The sequence below is a fragment of the Bactrocera tryoni genome, unplaced genomic scaffold (assembly GCF_016617805.1).
Source record: "Bactrocera tryoni isolate S06 unplaced genomic scaffold, CSIRO_BtryS06_freeze2 scaffold_946, whole genome shotgun sequence".
Taxonomy (NCBI): Eukaryota; Metazoa; Arthropoda; class Insecta; order Diptera; family Tephritidae; genus Bactrocera; species Bactrocera tryoni.
Genome location: NW_024396595.1, coordinates 1 through 24,042, shown reverse-complemented (window position 1 = coordinate 24,042; position 24,042 = coordinate 1). Strand labels below are relative to the sequence as shown.

The following is a 24,042-nucleotide window of genomic DNA, read 5'->3' as shown; positions in this document are numbered from 1 at the left end:
CCTTCTAACATTTTTTATTTGTAGTGGTCCTGGTTCTTTCTTCTCCATTTGTGACAAAACATTTGTCAAAATGCGTTTTAATGTTACAAATTATGCTCTGATCCATTGGCTGAAAAACGAAGTCATCAAATAAGCAATTTCAATTGGTCCTTTACATCAATATCACCAAAACAGGGTGCGCAGCGCAGTTGTCAACAAAAAGCAGAACAATTCTTTGTTGAGAAGCGAACTTTGGGTTCAATTTCAAAAGCCAGAAAATCTGGCTTGTCATCCATGCTTTCGTATTAAATTCATAATCCACGTCTGGAGACTTGATTCCTTTGGAGCGTCTCGGATTCTTGGCCTTTTATATAAAAGCAATTTAACTTCCTCCAAACCGGTCATATTGCATGCCACCATAAAAGTAATCTTCTCTTTGCTGTTTTTCCCCCCAATTCACTTCTCATTTTTAGACGGCGTTAAAGATTTCGTTTTCGTCATATTTTTCTAACAATTTTGGCAAGAAATTCCTTATCCATTCATCTGGAGTTTGGATGTTGGCATCAACACTTTCACCACACAATGTTTTTTGAACAATCCCGGACGATTTTTAAATTTTTCAAGCCAGCCTACACTTACTTCAAATTCTCCGTGACCCAATGCTTCAGCGCATTGTTTAGCTTTTTCTCTCAGTATTAGTGCAGATAGAGGAAGATTCCGACCAGGTGCCGCGCATACCCATTTCAACATTGCTACGTCAATATCCTCAAAAGTACAAATACGAAGCTTCATTAATACTGGATGCATTATCTGTGACACTGGTTAACACGTTTTTTAAAATCGTAGATAAGCTACTGGAAGGAATTCCAAATTTCTTAGTAATGTCTTTTTTCGAAGCTTTTCCCTTTTCAACTTCTTTTATGATCAATGCTTTTTTCTACAGTGATACTTATGCGTGGAGTCATTTTACAACTTACTATCGCGATATGCAAATGCAAACTGATAATGACAGCAAGAAATATGAGAGATGGTAATGATTTCGGTTGACACTTGCATAGTTCGGTAGTTCCCCGAAATACACCTTCAAATTTATTTAAAATAAACGGTTCAAAGCATCAGTCTCTCCTTGTGCATTGTGAAAACAACAAAGTACAGACAGAGCAAGAATAACAACACCAATAATACACAACAAAGCGACGCCGATTTCTTTTTTGTGCGCGTGCGTTCGGTTTTGCCTACCAGTGATGTATGTAAATAAAAACGAAAAATTATTTGAATAAATTCGTAATATGGAGATTGAAAACGCTTTAATCTTGAAGTTATGGTCGCAAAAAATGCTTCGTTATATGGAAATATTCGCTATAGGAAAATTCGTTGTATGAAGATTATTTTACACTCATAGTACTTGTAGACCCAGAACACAGTGTTCTTATAATTGCTTTGTAATAAAGAAAACTTCGTTCGTTATGAGAGTTTCGACTGTATTTTGTTGTTAGGTTATTCTGAAGTAATGCGGGTAAGATGATCTCTTGTGAACCGAGTTCACCCATATTTCGTACATGTCATCAGGGTGAAAACATTATATACCGAATTTCATTGAAATCGGTAGAGTAGTTCCTGAGATATGGTTTTTGGTCCATAAGTGGGCGAGGCCACGCCCATTTTCCATTTTTAAAAAAATCCTGGGTGCAGCTTCCTTCTGCAATTTCTTCCGTAAATTTTAGTGTTTCTGACGTTTTTTGTTAGTCGGTTAACGCACTTTTAGTGATTTTCAACATAACCTTTGTATGGGAGGTGGGCGTGGTTATTATCCGATTTCTTCCATTCTTGAACTGTATATGGAAATGCCTGAAGGAAACGACTCTGCAGAGTTTGGTTGACATATGTAGCTATAGCAGTTTCCGAGATATGTACAAAAAACTTAGTAGGGGGCGGGGCCACGCCTCTTTTCCAAAAAAATTACGTCGAAATATGCCCCTCCCTAATGCGATCCTTTGAGCCAAATTTCATTTTAATATCTTTATTTACAAATGAGCATCCTCCCCCCGACCTCAACACACACACCATATCGTTTCACAGCTTACATCACTAACACGCAACCTTCACCACATCACACCACATCGACTCAAACTTACGTCACTAACACGCTACTTTCACCACAGTACGCTTACAACCCACGTCCTACACTACTCGTGAGAGCATTACACACCGACATCTACACACATCAGCACACATGTACACCAACACCCATCACATCATCCGATTCAGAACCGACGGTTTCCAAGAAGGACCGATAAACAGATCGACTCGCTCAGTTCGTTCGTTCGTTACAGACATTAACAGCGATCGGTTTGTGACTATTTCTCTGCGCGTCCCGTTTCCAATCCGCCATCATCAGGATCCACGCCGCAATTTAATTTACCAATTTCTATATTAACGATTATTATATAATCAGCACGAGTGTTTGTTTTTGTGTTCTTTTCTTGGCAATAAAAATCTGTTGGTGTCACCCGGACACAATAGTCACACCCCCTCGATAAGTTGGGTTATTTTATTTTATTTTCTTGCGCTACTGACGGTATTGGTGGTATAAAATCAAAAGGGTGAGTGCAAAGATTTACATTGGTCCTTCGAGCCTACAGAAAGGCACATTGGTTAAAACAGTGCAGTGCAGTGACACAACAAATTTAAACAAAAAGATGCAAATGTGAGTGACAGTAAAAAACCAAATGCATATATAAAACATAGGTACATACAACAACACGAGGAGTTAAATTAAAAGTGCGGTGAGCCTAAAGTGCAACAGTGCATACTTCCTAACATTCTGGCAATACCGCTTCGGCTTATTAACTGTGAGAGGGATACTTGCAAATGCAATACCGCTTCGGATTATTAAGCCGTGAGAGGGATAATTGCAAATTATACAGACAATACTGCTTCTGCTTATTAAGCTGTGAGAGGGATTGCTTCCGAAAAAGTTTGCAAAGGCATAAAGAAGAATAAAGCATAAAAAGAGCAAATACAATCATACATATATATATATCCGCAAACGCAATACATAGCAAAAAGCAAACTTATATATACATATATTATATATTATTTGACATTCTCGCTTTCGCATATTTATATAAACGCGAATACGTTAACGCGAATTATATTTATATATTGCCGTATATCTTTCAATGCCTGTATACCTATAGACATAGGATACAATTATACAATACAGAGAAGAAAAATAAATGAACATTGCGGTAAATAAGAACAATATTTGGGAAACAAAGTAAATAGTTCGCATACTACATACCTTTGTACATACATATATACATATATTGAAAGTCCAATTTGGCGATTTCCGAGCATTTTCTTGTTCATTGTCAAACAAGAACAAGCATAATTGCATATTTCATTTAACTCATATTACATGCACATAACATCCACACGTATGTACAAAGGATATTGACCTAGTTTTCAGTGCGCGCTGATACAAGGGCATGCGGATAAAACCGTAAACAAAAAAAATATTTTTTCAAAAAAAAAGGAAGTAAATACAAACGCGAGCAATAAAAGCAATAAACGCATTCTAAAATTCGTTTTCGGAAATAACAGCTCTTATTTATTGAAAAGAGCTAGGTTCCTAGACACCTTTAAGAAAGCCTCTCCAAATATGAGTTTTTAATTGTAACGGGAAGGTCCTCCGCCTAACGGTTTTCTATTTTTTCTTATTATCAGATAGAAAAAATTTATATCTCGCTTCCAAGTGCTTGAAAAAATATCTTGTTAATTAGGTTTTGTAGGAAATTGAATGCTCTAAAATATGGTCTCTTATGATTTTTTTCGTAAACCCAACCGTTTAAAAGATATTAACGGTTGAAATTTGACTATTTTTGGGAAAATTTTTTATTTTTTATGAATTTTATAACTCAATGAAAAAAAATTATTATGAATAGATGAAACTTTGGAGGCGTTTCTTAGAAGGTGTCTAGGAACCTGTTTTCCAGAGTACCAAAACACATTTTTATTTTGAGTCCACCCTATATATGCATTGAAGTGTGACGATGAAGACCCCGTCACCGCTTAATTTAATCGACAACAATCAAACTCATAGTACAGACCAAATCTATAGAGCAATAAATTTCTCTGCAAAACTATGTGTTTCATCATTTCACCAATAATCATTGAGTTATAAAATTCACTTAAGAAATAAACAATTTTTCCCAAAAATAGTCCAAGCTCAAACCGTTAATATCTTTTAAACGGTTGGGTTTACGAAGAAAATCGTACAGAGACCATGTAGAGCGTTCAATATCCTACAAAACCTAGTGAACAAAGATATTTTTACAAGTAGTTGGAAGCGAGATATAAATTTTTCTATCTGATAATAGAAAAAATAAACGTGGGCGGAGGACCTTCCCGTTACAATTAAGAACCCATTCGTGGAGAGGCTTTCTTAGAGTTGTCTAGGAACCTATTTTTTGCGAGTACCAATTGAAAAAAAAAAAAAAATTTTTTGAATCACCCTAATATACATATATATTTTGTTAATTCAAATTTTCTGAATGAGCACAGATTCAAAAGAATCTAAAGCAGAATTCTTAAGAATTCCAAAAATGATTACGGATGACAAAAGTCCATGTACACCTGCAGAAGCTACACGCTCGAAGCAAGGTGCTACAAAGCAAAAAAAGGGGAAAGACATTTCGTATATTAAATTCATTTCTGAGAGTGACAGCTTAATTAAATACTGCACTCGATTTGCATCTTCACCGATTCAGGACAACTCTGAATCGGTGCTAGAAATAAAAAATAAATCTATTGACAATTTTTGGACACGCCTCCAAGCTGCATACGACGCAGTAGTAGAAACTGATGAATCAGATCTACCTGAAAATTTCAAATCTTCGGCTTACGCCAAATACGAAAATTGCTTAGACCGCTATGAAGACACAAAAGCAATGATATCAGATCAATTAAAACTTATTAAGTCAATTTCACCTACTCCCCACAGTAGTGTAGAGTTACCACAATTACAAGCCCAAGAGGCAAGTTCAGGCATTCATCTCAAAGTGCTAGCGTGTGATACGGAAATATTTCATGGAGGTTATGAACAATGGCCGTCCTTCCGGTTATTTGGAGAGGTTTTCTTTAGAGGTGTCTAGGAGAGCCTATTTTTCAGAGTACCAAACGAAAAAAAAAAAAATTTTATTTGATCCACCCTAATATGCATTGATGTTTGACGATGAATATCTCGAAAACGCTTAGCTTAATCGAAAAATCATAGTAGACCATTTTTATAGAGCAGTAAATTTCCTACAAAACTATGTGTTTCATCATTCATAATAATTTTTTTTTCATTGAGTTATAAAATTAATAAGAAAAAAAAAAAGAATTTTTCCAAAAATAGTCAAATTTCAACCGTTAATATCTTTTAAACGGTTGGGTTTACGAAAAAATAATAAGAGACCATATTTTAGAGCATTCAATTTCCTACAAAACCTAATTAACAAAATATTTTTTCAAGTAGTTGGAAGCGAGATATAAATTTTTCTATCTGATAATAAGAAAAAATAGAAAACCGTTAGGCGGAGGACCTTCCCGTTACAATTAAAAACTCATATTTGGAGAGGCTTTCTTAGAGGTGTCTAGGAACCTATTTTTGCGAGTACCAATTGAAAAAAAAAAATTTTTTTTTGAATCACCCTAATGTACATATATATGTATGTGCAATTTGACCCATTTAATGATTAATTCCGATAAATTTGTTTATGTTATATTTGTAGTATTATTCGTAAACATTTAATTAATAAAGGTTTCAGAAGTTATATATTTAAATACATACATGTGTATGTATTTATTTGCTTTGAAGTTTTGATAAAATCTTAAAAGACCAACCCTGCCCACCATGGGCGGTTAAAAAACCAGTGAAACAGTAGGTAGTAAAGTTGGTAAAAATGTGGGTGGATTGCCATAGGCCACGTGAAGTTTCTACCCACTTTTCCCCTCACACGTACGTATACATGATATCATACATCTCTGTTGCGCTCATTCAGCAGTGTCATATAAAAAAGTATATCTGTCCTGCTCTAATATCCCCAATCGACGGCTGATGCAGGGCTGCATTTTCTCTTTCCTAATTTAAAATATTTTGAAAATTCGAAACAATTTCAATTGAAATTTTTTTTCTTTATTAATAAACATTTTTTACTGTAATTCTGTACATATGTATGTTCAATAAAAAAATTATTAATATCTGAAAAGAAAGATTAATTATATAAAATGATAATAAAGCCTGAAAGAAAAGCTTAACATTATCTGAAAAAACAACAAAATATATTAAATACAAATAGAATTGACACTGTAAGAAAGATTATTTATATAAAAATCATATCAGAAAGAAAAGAATAATATTATCTGATTATTTAAAATATAATACAAACATTTGTTTTCACTTATTATATTATTGTTTTTGCGTATTATATTGGACCGCGCAATCCAATTTCAAACAACACACACTTATTTTCACATACTTACTTTACAATTGATATTTGCTGCTTCTGATGATATTGCGGCTGCTGCTATTTACAATTCAGTTCTGACTTCCAATGCTATAAAAAAAAATGAAGTAATTATTTTCATATTATTTAAAAAAAAATCACATAAAAATCATTCACTTACCTTCTTGTTGTACGAGTCTCCTTTATGGTACGATCACGAACGATATGGTCTTTCAATCGTTTTTTTATTATCCTTTTTGGGGTTTGCTTTTGGCACTATTGACAATTATGTTTTCTCCTTCGCACTCATTCAAATAAATCAAGAAATAAAAAAAACTTTTTTCATCGCATTTAGGTAAACACCCTGTCAATCATGAGCGGGTAAAAAACCAGTGAATCAGTTGGTAGTAAAGTAGGTAAACATGTGGGTGGATTGCCATAGGCCGCGTGAAGATTCTACCCACTTTTCCCCTCACACGTACGTATACATGATATCATACATCTCTGTTGCGCTCATTCAGCAGTGTCATATAAAAAAGTATATCTGTCCTGCTCTAATATCCCCAATCGACGTCTGGAGCAGGGTTGCATTTTTTGATTCCTACTTTAAAAATTTCTTAAAATTTCAAACAAAATATTTTAATTTTTAAATTTTTTATTTTATTATTTTTAATACAAACAATACACAATATATTTAATTAAAAATAATAATTATCATCTGAAAAAAGATTATAAAAGCCAAATACCTGTGGCTAAATGAGCTTCAGTCGCCTGGCCCACACAACACATAACCAACATCGAGCACCTAACCACAACAATAATCCCGCATCCAGAAAACTCTACACTCACCGCATTAAAATATACGTCACTAGCACGCTTCATTCACCACACTCTACACCACCTACAATCCACATCACACATAACTACATTACCACTGCATTTTTCACCACAACCAAAAGGGAACAAAAGGGGCGGAGAAACAATTTGGTCACTTCTTCCTTTTTGCGATCCGCCAACAAAAGCCGTGCTGTTCACCCCGATTGCCAACTTTTAATTTCGTGCCAACATCCAATTTTACAATTCAAAGTTAATTTGTATTATACATAAAGTTCAGTGAAATACATTTTGAGAGTTTTGCAAATTAATTTGTAGTATACATAAAGTTTAATAAAATACATTTTGTGCGATTTTTGGCGGAATAGTGTGTTGCCTTTTTTTCTTGTAATTCCGAACGGTGAGTGCGAAGAAATTAACCGAAAAATACAACAAAGGTTATTAAAACCTGAAAAATAATAATTACATTGAATTTCTCATATCTAAAAGAAAAAGAAAGATTAATTGTATAAAATTATAATAACATTTGAAAGAAGACTAATGTTAACTGAAAAAATAAAATATATTAAATACAAATAGAATTTACTCTGAAAGCAAAGATTAATTAAATAAAAATATTAATAACATCTGAAAGAAAAGATAAATATTATTTGATTATTCAAAATATAAAACAAACATTTGTTTTCACATATTTTATTGGATTGTGTAGGCCGCCTTAAATACATAAATATGTACGTATTTGTTTTTGCGTATTATACTGGACTGCGTAGTCCAATTTCAAAGTACACAAACTTTTTTATACTTTCGCAACAAAGTTGCTAAGGAGAGTATTATAGTTTTGTTCACATAACGGTTGTTTGTAAGTCCTAAAACTAAAAGTGTCAGATATAGGGTTATACATACATATATACCAAAGTGATCAGGGTGACGAGTAGAGTTGAAATCCGGATGTCTGTATGTCCGTCCGTCCGTCCGTGCAAGCTGTAACTTGAGTAAAAATTGAGATATCATGATGAAACACGGTACACGTATTTCTTGGCTTCATAAGAAGGTTAAGTTCGAAGATGGGCAAAATCGGCCCACTGCCACGCCCGCAAAATGGCGAAAACCGAGAACCTATAAAGTGTCATACCTAAGCCATAAATAAAGATATTAAAGTGAAATTTGGCACAAAGGATCGCATTAGGGAGGGGCATATTTCGACGTAATTTTTTTGGAAAGTGGGCGTGGCCTCGCCCCCTACTGAGTTTTTAGTACATATCTCGGAAACTACTATAGCTATGTCAACCAAACTCTATAGAGTCCTTTCCTTCACGCATTTCCATATACAGTTCAATAATGGAAGAAATCGGATAATAGCCACGCCCACCTCCCATACATTGGTTATGTTGAAAATCACTAAAAGTGCGGTTACCGACTAACAAAAAACGTCAGAAACACTTCATTTTGCGGAAGAAATGGCAGAAGAAAGTTGCACCCAGGCTTTTTTTTTAAATTTAAAATGGGCGTGGCGTCGCCCACATATGGACCAAAAACCATATCTCAGGAACTACTAGACCGATTTCAATGAAATTCGGTATGTAATATATTCTTAACACCTTGATGACAAGAACAAAATATGGGTGAAATAGGTTCACAACCACGCCTTCTTCCAATATAACGCTATTTTGAATTCCATCTGATGACTTCTCTGTATAATATATACATTAGGAACCAATGATGATAGCGGAATAAAACTTTACACAAATACGGTATTTGAAAAATACGTAAAAGACGGATAATGAAATCTCGATTATCACTTTATCATGCGAGAGTATAATATGTTTGGTGACACCCGAACTTAGCCCTTCCTTACTTGTTTTGTAATATGATTATTTTTTTCTTTACATTTTGAAAAAAATGCTTCTTTTAAAAAAATCTGATGTGATAGGGCAAATATGTAGGTGTTTTCGTGATTAAAATAGTAAAAATTGGTGATATTTATGGCTCAAATACAAACAACGTTCAAAAAATTTTCATTTGTCGGCCGGTGTAATAGCTGTTTTCGTGATTAAAATAGTTAAAATTGGTGATATTTGTGGCTCAAATACAAACAACGTTCAAAAAATTTTCGTTTGTCGGCCGGTGTAATAGGTAAATGAATTAAAATTTTTAAGTAAATATACATATGTACATATTATTACAAGTTTATAAACATAATTCTAAACACAGGTAAGGTATAACTTTAAAACAATAACAATCTTAAATTTCTTTCCATAACTTTTGGGCCTTGGTACTACTATGATCTGTGTGTGTGTCTAGCACTCTTGTTACTTATATAGCAGTGAGCATATGTACAGCTTTTATTTGTTCATATACATATCTAGTGTCCATATTGTGTAGCTCTGAATGAACTCGTCCGTGTCGAATAACAGTCTCCTATTTTGCAAACAGTTTATTATATTTCAGAAATATTGGGGGGCACAAATTTCGTATTGACCTTTGATTATATTTGCTCGTTTTTGCGAAATTTGAGGCATACTTCACATCCGAGGTGTAAGCACGAGGTATTTTTTGTGCCACATATCCATCTTTTACCGCTTACTGTACATCAGTATGAACGACTTCTCTTAGTGCCTCAGTAGTGGACGTCTTTTTAATAAATCCGTATTGTTTGTATGATAATCCGCCAGCTTTTTGGATCGGTAACTCCAAGCGGTTTCTTACTATGCTTCCGTAGACTTTACCAATCGCGACGAGCATGCACAAAGGTCTTTAAGACGAAGGTTCTGCAAGAGACTTTTTTGGTTTTAGGAGTAGAACCAAACACTACATTCCACGATTCGGAAATGAAGGTTGGTATACCATCATTTCCAGTCGCCTTGGTGTTTTTTTTTTGGTAATAGTCAAAATTTTATCTTCGGTGACTAATTGGGGTGACCCTGTACTTTCGTTCCGCTTAGCATAGGAAATGGGGCCATTTTTCGGAAATAATATTTCGAGGATTTTGCTTATAAACGATGAGTTATTTGGTTGCGGAGACTTATTCGACATACGTATATTGTAATTAGTACCATAGTGGTATATATTTGCTTTTTCACATAGTTTTTCAAAACACGATCTCTTCCCATTGCTAATGGCTGTTTTCGGGAGATTTTTTTGGCTTTTAAAAGTTTTTCTTAGGCCGCTTTCGTTTTCACCATCTTGGTTGCACTGTAGGCAACGTCTAGCTGAGTGGCAGAGACACTATGTAACTCCACCTTTGCCTCATTCCAGACGATCTCTAAAACATCCTTATCGAACTCCTTCTGCAGAGGGTTTCCACTTCTCGAGAGGCGAAAACTTAGGCAATAATGGCCATGTGATCTCTGTACGTGTACAGGTCCGACACCTCCCACTTAATCTGCCTGCTAAGTGTGTCGTTACCAAACATTAGGTCTATTATTAATTTTCCTTTCGATAGATATTTGTGCCACTATTTATTATCGTAAGGTTCGCTTGGCTCAAGAATTCAAGAATAAGAAGCCCAGAATGATTTGTACTTTGTTGCCACTAGCATTAGAGCATGCATTAAAACAAACCGCTGTTATTATCGACGATTTACTTCTGGTTTCTAAAGACAGCTCCAGGAGAAAGACTTCGAATTCATTAATTGATGCGAGTTGCGTCATCAGATGACTCCACCACTGCTGCCCCAGCCTAATATAGGAAGTACCTTTTTATAATAAAATAATAATTGTAAATATGTGTATTTTGCCATAATAAATATGTTCATACCAAATGAACACATCCCTGCATTGTCCTCCTAACTCGTCTAAATACGAATTAGAGGACAATGCAAAAAACACCCAACAGCGCCAACATAACAGCGAAGCACCCAACGAAACAAAAAGACACAATCAAACCAATCACCACAGTGAACAGGCGAAAAACCTTACAGCAGCAGCATCAGCAGTTACAACAACTCCACAGCAGCATCAGCAGTTGCAACAACTCCACAGCAGCAGTATTAGCAGCGACAACAACAACAGCAGCAGTAAAATCGACTCAACGCGGGAAAAACTAACCACATCAGGTTTTATTCAGTTTATTTATATTAATATATATACTTATATTTGTAAATAAAATTGTTAAGCTGTTAATTTCGGTTATTCGTATAATGAAAGTCGCAATTGAATGTCACGGTAACCGCAAGCGCAAGAAATCAAACAATATTAAATAATATATAAAATAAAATAATAAAATTCGTGGTTTTTCTTTTAAACATTTCAACGGTCAATAAAAAAGCTTATTGTCCTCAAACATTTTGGTGACCCCGACGTGATCGTGGAACTAATATCGTATTAATAAAACATAACATTTCGCAAATTTAATTAAAACTTTACGGTCTTTGAAAAAAAAAAAAATGGCACCCAAGAAAATGGAATCAGCTGAAGCCAAGAAGAAGCTGGCTTCATTTGTTCAACAAGTCATCCTACTCAACAACACGTTGACTTTCGATGTCTTGCGTGAGTTCGACGAAGCTGCACTGGAGGTACGTATCGAGCAAGTGGATAGGCTGTAAAAAGGTTCGATGCTCTCTACACGCAACTGGAGGACAACGACGCTGATGATCTTTTAGCGGAATTTACCAACCACAATATCGAGGTTAAAACCAAGCTGATACATCAGCGGCACGCTTGCCGAGCTTCCGAAGCTCACAGCTCTACGACGCAGCCGTTTGCTGGGGATCAAACTTCAATTATTGTCTCTCAGCCAGAGCAGAGTTTGCCGGTCCTGCAAATTCCAACATTCAACGGTAAATATTCGGATTGGCCAGATTTTTTCTCAATGTTCAACACCGTTGTACATTAGGACGTAGATCTAACGAGAATTGAGAAATTCCAGCACCTTCGGTCAAGTCTACGTGATGCAGCGTTGGACACCATTCGTTCATTAGAGATAAGTGAACAAAATTATGAAAAGGCTATTGATTTGCTAAGAGCAAGATTTGATAATAAACGCTTGAATTTCCAGGCTCATACCAGAGATATTTTTCAGCTCAAGAGGGTAGAGGGTGATAGGGTTGCCAAACTTCGAGAACTCAGCGATACCGTAAACGCTCACTTGCGAGCGTTGCAAACTATGGGATCCAAGGAACAGATTGCTGATTGTTTACTCATTCAACTAGTGTCTTAAAATTTGGACGTCAAATCTCGCTCGAAATGGGAGGAACAAACACCTGTAAGCGAAATACCTACATGGAATTCAATGGCTAGATTTTTGGAGCAATGCTGCCAGCAACTGGAAAATGTGGAGAATATCCTTGGACTTCCGGAAAAGCAGGTAGGCAAGAAATTGTCAAATCCCATCAGTCGTAAGGTGCTTTTAACGGCAGCTGTAGCTGGATGCATATTGTGCAGTTCTAGTGAACACAAAATCGCAAGGTGCAAGCAGTTTCTGGGCCTTTCTCTCACAATGCGCTATAAAGAAGCAAAACGGTTAAACCTATGCTTGAATTGCCTTCGAGTTGGGAATTCACTTAAAGGCTGCAAGTCCGGACACTGTAGACATTGCACGTCGAAGAATCACAATCTGCACTCGTCGCATCTGAAGTTCAGGCTAGCGTTGCTGAAAAAGATTTTGTTCTCTTAGCAACCGCCATAATTTATGTAAAAAATCGATCTGGCTCCCTCATTCCTTGCAGGGCTCTGCTAGATTCTACGTCACAATTAAACTTTATAACCAATCGATTCGCTAATCAACTACAACTAAAGAAGGTCAAATCTTCACAGTTCATTTCTGGTATAGGCCAAAATGATTTCGTTGCCAATCATATCGCTAATTTCGACCTGCATTCGCGCATTAACGATTACATTGCCAAATTGTCTGCGGTTATTACCCCCACCATCACCGATGTTCAACCATCTCGTTCTTTAAAGGATATTAATTGGAATATACCACAAAACATATCCTTAGCAGACCCACACTTTTTCGAACCGCAGCGCGTTAATATGCTCATTGGAGCTAGTTTATTCTTTGACCTGCTCTGCGTTGGCCAGATACGCCTGGCTAAAAATTTACCACTTCTACAAAAAACAAAGCTAGGGTGGGTTGTATCAGGCGCAACAACATACAACATTTCGAAGCTATCTTGCTTAGCAGCCATCGACATGGCTCTAGCAAATGACTCAGATGACGACTTACATAACCTAGTTCAGCGCTTTTGGGAAATAGAGAACTGTATTGGCTCCACACCAAAAACTACAATAGAGGAGGATTTGTGCGAAGAGCATTTCATAAAAACCCATAAGCGATTGGAATCTGGTGAGTTTTCGGTTCGATTACCAACAAAATCACCTTCTTGCGAACTAGGAGAGCCGTATCAACAGGCTGTCAATCGATTCAAGGCTTTAGAGCGGAAATTTCAGCGCAATGCTAAACTAAAACAACAATATTCGTCATTCATTAAGGAGTATTTTGATTTGAACCATATGTCAGTCGTTGACACTATGCCAAAGAATATTCCAATGAATTTTATGCCACATCACTGTGTTTTAAAGGCTGATAGTACAACAACAAAACTGCGTGTGGTTTTTGATGGCTCTGCGCCAACCAGCAATGGACTTTCGTTGAATTCGATTCTGATGAAAGGACCAACCATTCAACCTCCACTTTTTGACATTTTGCTTCGATTTCGCACCTTCAAAATTGCTCTTACTGCAGACATTTGTAAAATGTATCGCTGTGTAAGGATGTCTGATCCAGACAACTTCCTGCAGTGCATAATATTGAGGGACAAACCCAATGAAGATTTTCGCATTTTTAAGTTAGATACCGTCACCTTTGGAACGAAGCCAGCTCTTCTAGCCATTCGTGCAATGCAGCAGCTTGGCCGCGATGAAGCTCATGTTTATCCCGTTGAAGCCGAAACGATACACCATGGATTTTATGTGGATGACATGATTACCGGTGCAGGCTCGTTGGGCGAAGCAAAGATGATATTAAATGAGACTAAAAAGTGTTTATCTCTCGGAAACTTTCACTTGAGGAAATGGTGTTCGAATGATGATCGAGTCTTGATGGATATTGAGGATATTGACAAACAGGACTTCTTAACCTTCGACGACGGTACAAGCATAACAAAGACACTTGGATTGGTTTGGGATCCAAAGTTGGACGTATTCATATTTTCCTTTTCACCCTTCGGAACACCGGCTAAGGTAACTATACGCACAATCCTTTCGGCTATAGCCAGGCTTTACGATCCCCTTGGTTTGGTCGGACCTGTGGCGGCAAAAGCCAAAATATTCTTGCAGCATTTGTGGAAAGAGAAGCTACATTAGGACGAAAGCCCACCTCAAGCAATTCAAACAGATTGGCTAGAAATATGCAATCAATACATACGAATTACTCGTTTTAGTTTTGACCGATACTTGCTGATGCCAGAAGCTAAAGTACAATTACATGGATTTTGTGATGCGAGTGAGGCTGCTTATGGGGCCTGCATATACGTGCGCGCTGAAAGAGGCGGACTCATCCGAATCAATCTTCTCTGCTCCAAATCTCGCGTAGCTCCACTAAAACCTCTAACGATACCGAGGCTTGAGCTATGTGGTGCATTACTGTTAGCTGAATTAATCGCAAAGGTAATCAATTCAACGCATTTCAAAGCAAAGGGAGTATATTGCTGGTCTGATTCCACAACAGTGCTATCGTGGCTGCGTGGTGAACCAGCTAATTTAAACGTTTTTGTCTCTCACAGCAGGTATGGTTTGGAACCATGTTCCAACAGATTCCAACCCAGCGGACGTTCTTTCAAGAGGAGCTAGCCCCAAGGAACTATTAACCATGGATTTATGGAAATACGGTCCCCTTTATCTGGGTATAGATCAATCTAACTGGCCTAAATCTCCTCTCCTACCAACAAAGGACTTGCCCGAGGGTCGAAAGCGTGCATTTGTGTTTATTTCTACTATAAACATGTCTTTAAGTTGCAAATTTGTTAACTCATTTGAACAATTACAGAGAGTATATGCATATGTTTATCGGTTTTACAGAAGAGCTGGAATGAGATTTTCTGGACCACTCAACGTAAGGGAATTACAGGAAGGAACCTTTATACTTATACGAATGATTCAAAAGGCGCATCTTCGAGATGAATACAAAGCACTCGAATCCAAAGAGGCGATAAAGTCTTCATCTGAAATCCGTTCGCTCGTTCCCTTTCTCGACGAGCGCGGTTTACTTCGAGTTGGTGGAAGACTTCAGTATTCAAATTTGGATTTTCCATCGAAACACCCAATTATTTTGCCAAGACGTCACCCGGTGACTGACGCAATTATTAGCAGTTTTCATAGGAAACTTTTACACGCTGGACCTCAATCGCTATTAGCATCTATTCGTCTACAGTATTGGCCTATTGGCGGGCGTAAAACCGTAAGTCGAATTATTAACAAATGCGTTCGTTGTTTTCATGTTAAGCCTAAGCTTATGGAATATTTAATGGGAAATTTACCATCGGAAAGGGTTAAATGCAATCGAGCATTCCTAACTACCGGAGTGGACTTTTGTGGGCCATTTTTCCACAAATCGGACGTACGCAATAGAGCTCCAATTAAATGCTACATTTGCATCGTTATTTGCTTCGCCACCAAGGCCGTTCATTTGGAGCTGGTAAAGGATTTACCAACCTCTTCATTCCTCGCAGCCCTTAAGAGATTTATCTGTACGCGTGGCAGACCGCAAACTATATGGTCGGACAATGCCACCAATTTTGTTGGAGCCAAAAATGAGCTATCGGAACTGAAAAAACTATTTTTAAGCCAAGAGCATTTGAAAATGATTCACGAGCAGTGTGCGAGCGATCAAATTGAATGGAAGTTGATACCCCCTCGTTCTCCCCACTTTGGCGGTTTATGGGAGGCTGCAGTCAAAATGGCCAAATATCATTTTTATAGAGTTGTAGGCCTTTCTAAATTAAGCTTTGATGAGCTTCGCACACTTGTGTGCCAAATATCCACGATTATAAATTCACGACCTTTATGTCCCATTACAGAGAGTCCTGACGATCTCGAAGTGCTTACCCCAGCGCACTTTCTCATTGGCGCACGTAGGGTAGGTAGGTTCGAGCTGATGTAGCCCATGCTTTGAGCTCTTGAAAAATTTATTTTATCATTTGCGAAATGCCGTCGGGTAGGTAGCTGATGTAGCGCACGTTTTGAGCTTTTGAGCTGTTGAACTCTTTAAATCTTTTATGTGGAAAATAAAAAAGGATAAAGATCCTTTTGTTTACAAATGTATTTCTGGGAAAAATAAAATAAAGATAAAGATCCTTTTGTTTGCAAATGTATTTCTGGGAAAAATAAAATAATAACAAAGGATAAAGATCCTTTTTTTTACAAATGTATTTTTGAGAAAAATAAGAATTCATATATTTGGGCTAATAATTGTGGCATAAATTTAATATACCAATTAAAATAATAAATTTTAAATGATCAATCATATTCGGTTCTAAAGCTAAAGCAAAAAAAAGGATAAAGATCCTTTTGTTTACAAATGTATTTCTGGGAAAAATAAAATAAAGATAAAGATCCTTTTGTTTGCAAATGTATTTCTGGGAAAAATAAAATAATAACAAAGGATAAAGATCCTTTTTTTTACAAATGTATTTTGAGAAAAAAAAAAGAATTCATATATTTGGGCTAATAATTGTGGCATAAATTTAATATAAAATAATAAATTTTAAATGATCAATCATATTCGGTTCTAAAGCTCAAGCAGTAAGTACATGTTTGTGAAAGCAGTGTGTGAATTTGTGTGTATTTTTTTTCAACAGATTTTCTTGAATACACTTTCCATTGTGTCCTGCATTCGTTATACTGCAGTAAATTGTTCGATTTTTTGGCGAATACTGAACACGTGCTCAGCATTGAATCAATAGTTCTGTGTACTACTTTTAAATTAGTTTGAACAAAAATTGGTGTTGAAAAAATGCCACGAGCAAGACGCGCAAATATAGGTCGACGTACGCGTCACAATACGAATAGATTGGAGACAAGAAGATCACAGACTGAAGAAATGCGAGCACCAGAAAATGTGTTACGACAACAAACACAACATAATCCATTGCCATCACAAGCACGTATTGCACGTATTCCACGTCGTCTTGCTAATGAAATGGAATTCTCTGCTTTCAATTATAACTTTCGCAACGATTACGCAAGACATGCCAACATTGGTCAAATGTCAGTGAGATGTGAATATTGTGATGCAGCCAAATTCTTAGGTGAAACGGCTGGAATGTGTTGTGCAAATGGAAAAGTAAAATTGCCACCATTCGAAACACCACCAGATCCATTGCGCACATTGATCATGGGAACATCACCACAGTCGAAGCATTTTTTAGCTCACATCCAAGAATACAATGCGGTATTCCAAATGACATCATTTGGTGCATCGAACATTGTAAGAGATAATTTTATGCCGACATTCAAGGTGATTAGTTCATGTGGTATATCTTCTTCAATTGGCAATCTAACCAACACAATTTTCCGCAATTTTCAAAATTCTGATCCAATGTGTCCTTATATTTCGTTAACATCGCAGATTCAAGGTCAGATTTATCATCGAACTGGATCACTGTTGCCATTTCCTGATCGAGAGTTTTCATTTCTGCAAATATATTTCATTGGAGATGCAAATCGTGAGTTGGATAGGCGTTGTGCGATTGCTTCGCATACTAGACGAGAAATTGTTTCACATATTCAAAGATTTTTACATCAGTACAATGAATTGGTGACATTGTTCAAAACCGCGCTTGATCGTATGCCATCTGACAATCACAGAATCATAATAAGAGCCGACAAAACACCATTTGGGGAGCATGCCAGACGATTTAATGCACCAACGCTCGATGAAGTGGCCATTGTAATTGTGGGTGAACAAACTTTACCACGCGATATTATATTGCATCGACGAAATGAGCAATTGCAACGTGTTTCAGAACTTCATCGCAGCTACGATGCATTACAATATCCATTGTTGCATTGGAAAGGTGATGATGGCTACCATATCAATATTCCTATGGTAAATCCACAAACTGGCCTTGATGCAACAAAAAAAATGAGTGCAATGAACTTTTATTCGCACAGATTTATGATTCGACCGCAAGAAGATAATTATATTTTGCGATGTGGCCGACTTTTCCACCAATACGCTGTGGACATGTACGTAAAAATTGAATCTGAACGTCTCAATTATCTTCGATTTAATCAGGCCAGATTGCGTTCGGAAGAATACATCCATTTGCGAGACGCAGTGGTCAATGATGGCAACGTAAATGACATTGGACGCTTAACGATATTGCCCTCATCATATGTAGGCAGTCCGCGCCACATGCACGAATACACACAAGATGCAATGACATATGTGCATAAATATGGCAGACCTGACTTATTTGTGACATTTACCTGCAATCCACAGTGGGCCGATATCACCAATAATTTATATGATGGACAAAAGTCAACAGATCGACACGACATCACCGCCCGTGTATTTCGTCAAAAAGTCAAAGCATTGATGGATATGATTGTCAAATTAAAAATATTTGGACCTGTGCGCTGCTGGATGTATTCAATTGAATGGCAGAAAAGAGGATTGCCACATGCACACATCTTGATATGGCTGGTGCGCAAAATTACACCGGATCAAACTGATGACATCATATCGGCAGAAATTCCATATCAAGCTGTAGATCCAGACTTATTTGAGATTGTCAAGAAAAATATGATTCACGGTCCTTGCGGTCCACTGAATATGAATTCGCCGTGCATGATTGACAGAAAGTGCTCAAAGCGATACCCAAGACCATTGACTTCTGACACAATCACAGGTAACGATGGATACCCGCTGTATCGACGTCGATCACCAAACGATAATGGGCACACAGCAATGATCAGAATGCAGAATCAAGACATTGTCATTGATAATTCTTGGGTAGTGCCATATAACCCATTGCTGTCAAAAGCATTTAACGCACACATCAATGTCGAAATTTGCAATTCGGTCAAGTCAATTAAATACATCTGCAAGTATGTAAACAAAGGCAGTGATATGGCTGTTTTTGGAGTGACTGATCCCAATGCAAACGATGAAATTACACAATACCAAATGGGCCGCTACATCAGCACAAATGAAGCTCTTTGGAGAATTTTTTTATTCCCAATTCATGAACGTTTTCCTGCTGTTGTTCATTTGGCTGTTCATTTGGCTGTTCATTTGGAAAATGGCCAGCGTGTTTATTTTACCAATGAAAATGTACTGCAGAGGGCGGAACAACCACCAGCAACAACATTAACTGCATTTATTAAGTTGTGCAGAAGTGATGAATTTGCAAGAACTTTGCTGTATTCGGATGTACCGCATTACTACACTTGGGTTGCGACATCAAAAAAATGGCAGCGACGTAAACAAGGAACACCTGTTGATGGTCATCCAGGCGTTTTTTTTGCAGACACCATCGGCAGAGTTTATACAGTTCATCCAAATAACGCCGAATGTTATTATTTGAGATTGTTGTTAGTTAATGTTGCTGGACCACTTTCATTTCAACATTTACGTACGGTTAATGGTCAATTGTGTCAGACATATCGTGAGGCATGTCAGCTTTTGCAATTGCTGGAAAATGACTCACATTGGGATTTAACACTTCAAGATGCAGCGATCGCTTCTGCACCGCATAATATACGTATGCTGTTCGCCATAATAATATCAACGTGTTTTCCATCAAATCCACTAGAATTGTGGAATAAATACAAAGATTATATGGCTGAAGACATTTTGATCCGAATGCGTCATCGTACAAGAAATCAAGATTTGTTGCTTACATTGGACATGTATAATGAGGCATTAATAGCACTCGAAGATTTGTGCCTTGCGATTGCTAATAAAGCATTAGGGCAATTAGGTTTACCTTCTGCCAATCGTCCAATGCATGATTTATTTGATCGAGAATTACAACGTGAACGAGAATATGATGCAAATGAATTGCAAACATTTGTAAATTTGAATGTTCCAAAATTGAACGTTCATCAAAGACATGTTTACGATACCATCATGCAAGCAGTGAACAATCGGACTGGTGGATTGTATTTTTTGGATGCGCCTGGTGGTACGGGAAAAACATTTGTCATATCACTGATTTTGGCTGCCATTCGATCGCAAAACAAAATTGCACTGGCACTAGCTTCGTCTGGAATTGCGGCGACTTTATTGGATGGTGGACGAACAGCACACTCCGCATTAAAATTGCCATTGAATGTACACGTGCTTGAAAATCCCACATGCAATATTTCAAGGAATTCTGCAATGGCAAAAGTTTTGCGGCAAACAGACATCATTTTATTGGATGAATGTACGATGACTCATAAAAAATCGCTAGAAGCACTTGATCGGACATTGAAAGATATACGTGGCAATGCTGGAATATTTGGTGGTGCATTAATTTTGTTGTCCGGCGATTTTCGCCAAACATTACCAGTGATTCCAAGATCAACACCGGCGGATGAGATCAACGCATGCTTAAAGTCATCGATTTTGTGGCGACATGTTCAAACTATGACACTGAATATTAACATGCGTGTTCAGTTGAACAATGATCCATCTGCATATCACTTTTTCAAAACAATTGTTGGACATCGGCAATGGTAAAATTCAAAGCACCAACGGATTTATAACGTTGCCAAACAATTGTTGCACCATTGTTGAATCTCATGATGAACTAATTGATCGCGTCTTTCCAAACATTGTTGGAAATATTATGAATCATACTTGGTTAAGAGAACGCGCAATACTGGCACCAAAAAATGTTAATGTAAATGACATTAATTTTGAGATTCAAGAAAAATTGCCAGGTGTCGTAACATCATATAAATCATTCGACAGCGCATTGAATCAAGATGATGCAGTAAATTATCCAATTGAATTTTTGAATTCTTTGGAACCGCCTTGTATGCCGCCTCATTGCCTGAATTTAAAGATCGGCTCATCCATCATTTTGTTACGTAATTTAAATGCACCAAAGCTTTGCAATGGAACACGACTTGCAGTAAAAAAACTTATGTTAAATTTGATTTAAGCCACAATATTGACTGGCACAGCGAAAGGTGATGTTTTGCTTATACCACGTATTCCGATAATCCCGCCTGACATGCCTTTCGAATTTAAGCGCTTGCAATTTCCAGTGCGCCTGGCATTTGCAATGTCGATAAATAAAGCACAAGGCAAACGCTTAAAGTGTGCGGTTTGAATTTGATAGAGCCGTGTTTTTCGCATGGCCAGTTCTACGTGGCATGCTCAAGAGTGGGAATGCCACATTGCTTATTCATCTTTACTACAGATGGAAAAACCAAAAATATTGTTTATCCTAATGTATTGGCTTAAGAAAGAAAAATATTAAATAAAACAGATTTTCGAACTTTCACAACAAAAAAAATTATACTTCACCAACACAACAAAAATCGAATGAAATGACTTAAGAAATTTTTTTTTTTGAAATAAAACAAATATTTTGAAATTTCACATTAAAATAGAAATGCTAGAAGTTTCCATTATAGTGTTGCATGGGTGTAGCAACGCACACCGGGCCCCGCTAGTGATTCAATAAAATTTTGGTTGAATATCCTTGTGGATATCGATAGTAGGTACTTTTTGGAATTTTTGTTCAGAAAAAATAACTTTTTGACTGCGCCAGTTAAGTGTGTAGAGCAAAGATTAAATAAAAACACAAAGTTGTTATAATTAACTGCACTCTACTTTATTGGTTCTTCTGAACTGAGCTGAAAATGTGAATATCACTACTATTTGTAACAATAAAAATTGTTAAGCTGTTATACTGTAGCATATTATGTATTTGTTTGTGTACATTTTTTGCATATGCAGAATTTACTGGTCAATGCTCGAAAAGTAATATAAACAATAATAAAGTGAACGACCCTTAAATTACATAAATAAACAATACATAAATTGTGCAAGTGTCGCTACAAAGTAATAAGCGACAATAATAAAAATTGCTGTTTATGCTTAATCGGCATATTTCATTTCTGATTGTTTGTATTTTCGTGCATTGGTTTTTTTCAATTGTGAAAGCTAAGCCTTAGCTGTGGTTTTGGTGTTTTTGGAGTTGGAGCTGCCGTCGTTGTTACTGACGTAACTCACGTGCTCTTTCGATGACATGGGCGGTTTCGAAGCGAGCTCCACGTAATGCTCGTCCTCTAAGTCACCGGTGCTGCCACCGTAGCTTCAAATTTCGATTTTTCCTTTCTCAAAAGGTTTGAAAAAGTTTTCTTATTCATTATTTAAAACAAAAACTTAACTGTATGATAGGAATGAAATATCCACGTCACAAACTAAAAAGGAGTATATATTAAGTAGTCATTTAATTAAAAAATACCGATTAAAAATGTGAACTTATTTTTAAAATGAAATGTTAGTATTTTACGTTAATAATATTCTAAAGTTTATAGCAAAAAATATTAGTTTGATAAGATTTTTGATTTGTAAATACTTACAAATAGTATACTACAGGAAGAAAATATATCTGAGAAGTGTCTTTTTAAAAAAGAATATCTACATCTCAATTTATTTTTCTAAAATGAAAAATCATTATAAGGGAAATATTTACTGATTTACCGAATAATAGTATTTCTGTTTAGGACTCACAATTTAACCTTTTTTTACTTGCGAAATATCTTTTTGAGATCAACATCCAAGTAAAGAAGTTGTGTATTTCAGCACTAAGGACAAGACTGCATAAATAGTTTAAGAAAATTAAAATGTAAATATCCTCTTTTGAAAAGACACTTCTCATTTGCTTGAAGCAAGCTTGAAAAAGTAAAACCGTACGAGACCACTACTATTTAATTTAAATTTTTAAAATCCTGCTTCGGAGCGGAAATGCGTACGAATTATGTTCACTTTCTATTCATTTTGAAACACTAATATTGTTTTTATTTTAAACAATTTTAGATATTCTGCATACGAACAGATATCTTGGGCGAACAAATGAACATTTTTAGTTACAGAGGAGATTCTCCATTTCAAGAATAGATATAGTTATACTCGCAGGAATATTCGAGATATTTGCGTTTAAAGCTGAAAATTACCACTACTTGAAGAACGTATTTTTTTGATTTAAAATTAATTTTACACTTATATTTCGCATTTTTATGTCCACTAATACTTCACTAATTCGTGTGATTTTTTTTTTAATATTAAACTTATTGTTCAATTATATTTATTTAACATCAACTAAAGGATTGCAATATTGATCTGAAGAACCTCCTCTATCCGACCATACCCATTTTATTCCCGAAATCTTGTGACGTTATTCTAAAGTCGACACAATTACAATTGTAACCGCACAATTCGTTTAAATTTAGATTTTAAATTTTTTACATATACACATGTATGTATGTATATATTATATATATGTAGATATAACGCCCAAATTACATATGTCACACAAATACACAATCTACATATAACAACTATTTGTATTAAATATGCAGTATTGTTAGTAATTCGCAATATATTTGAATTCTCCAAATGATTTCTGTGATATTAAAATTTTTAATTATAAACACAACATTCAAATCACAATGCTTACCTTTTTCTCCTTGTTAAGCTTTTTCGTTTTCTAAGTATATATAAAAGAAATATATTATATCTATATATATATATATAATAGAAGTTAATTATAAAATATCAAATTATCAAGAAA

At 36.1% G+C, this 24,042-nt stretch overlaps 2 protein-coding genes across 2 annotated transcripts; both read left to right on the top strand.

Annotated features, from left to right (window-relative positions):
- Positions 1 to 11,688: 11,688 nt before the first annotated feature.
- Positions 11,689 to 14,608, top strand: LOC120782119. The gene is made up of 2 exons (XM_040114261.1): positions 11,689 to 11,843; positions 12,970 to 14,608. The coding sequence occupies exons 1-2, from the start codon at positions 11,689 to 11,691 to the stop codon at positions 14,606 to 14,608; spliced, it is 1,794 nt and encodes a 597-aa protein (XP_039970195.1).
- Positions 14,609 to 17,255: 2,647 nt separating this feature from the next.
- On the top strand, positions 17,256 to 20,972 carry LOC120782116. The gene has a single exon (XM_040114259.1). It carries the CDS (start codon positions 17,256 to 17,258, stop codon positions 20,970 to 20,972), a length of 3,717 nt encoding a protein of 1,238 aa, XP_039970193.1.
- The last annotated feature ends 3,070 nt before the right edge of the window (positions 20,973 to 24,042 follow it).

Coding starts and splice junctions, on each gene's coding strand:
- LOC120782119 (XM_040114261.1), top strand. CDS start 11,689: ATGGCACCCAAGAAAATGGAATCAGCTGAAGCCAAGAAGAAGCTGGCT. Junction 11,844..12,969: donor ATCGAGCAAGTGGATAGGCT/GTAAAAAGGTTC, acceptor CATTCCTTGCAG/GGCTCTGCTAGATTCTACGT.
- LOC120782116 (XM_040114259.1), top strand. CDS start 17,256: ATGCCACGAGCAAGACGCGCAAATATAGGTCGACGTACGCGTCACAAT.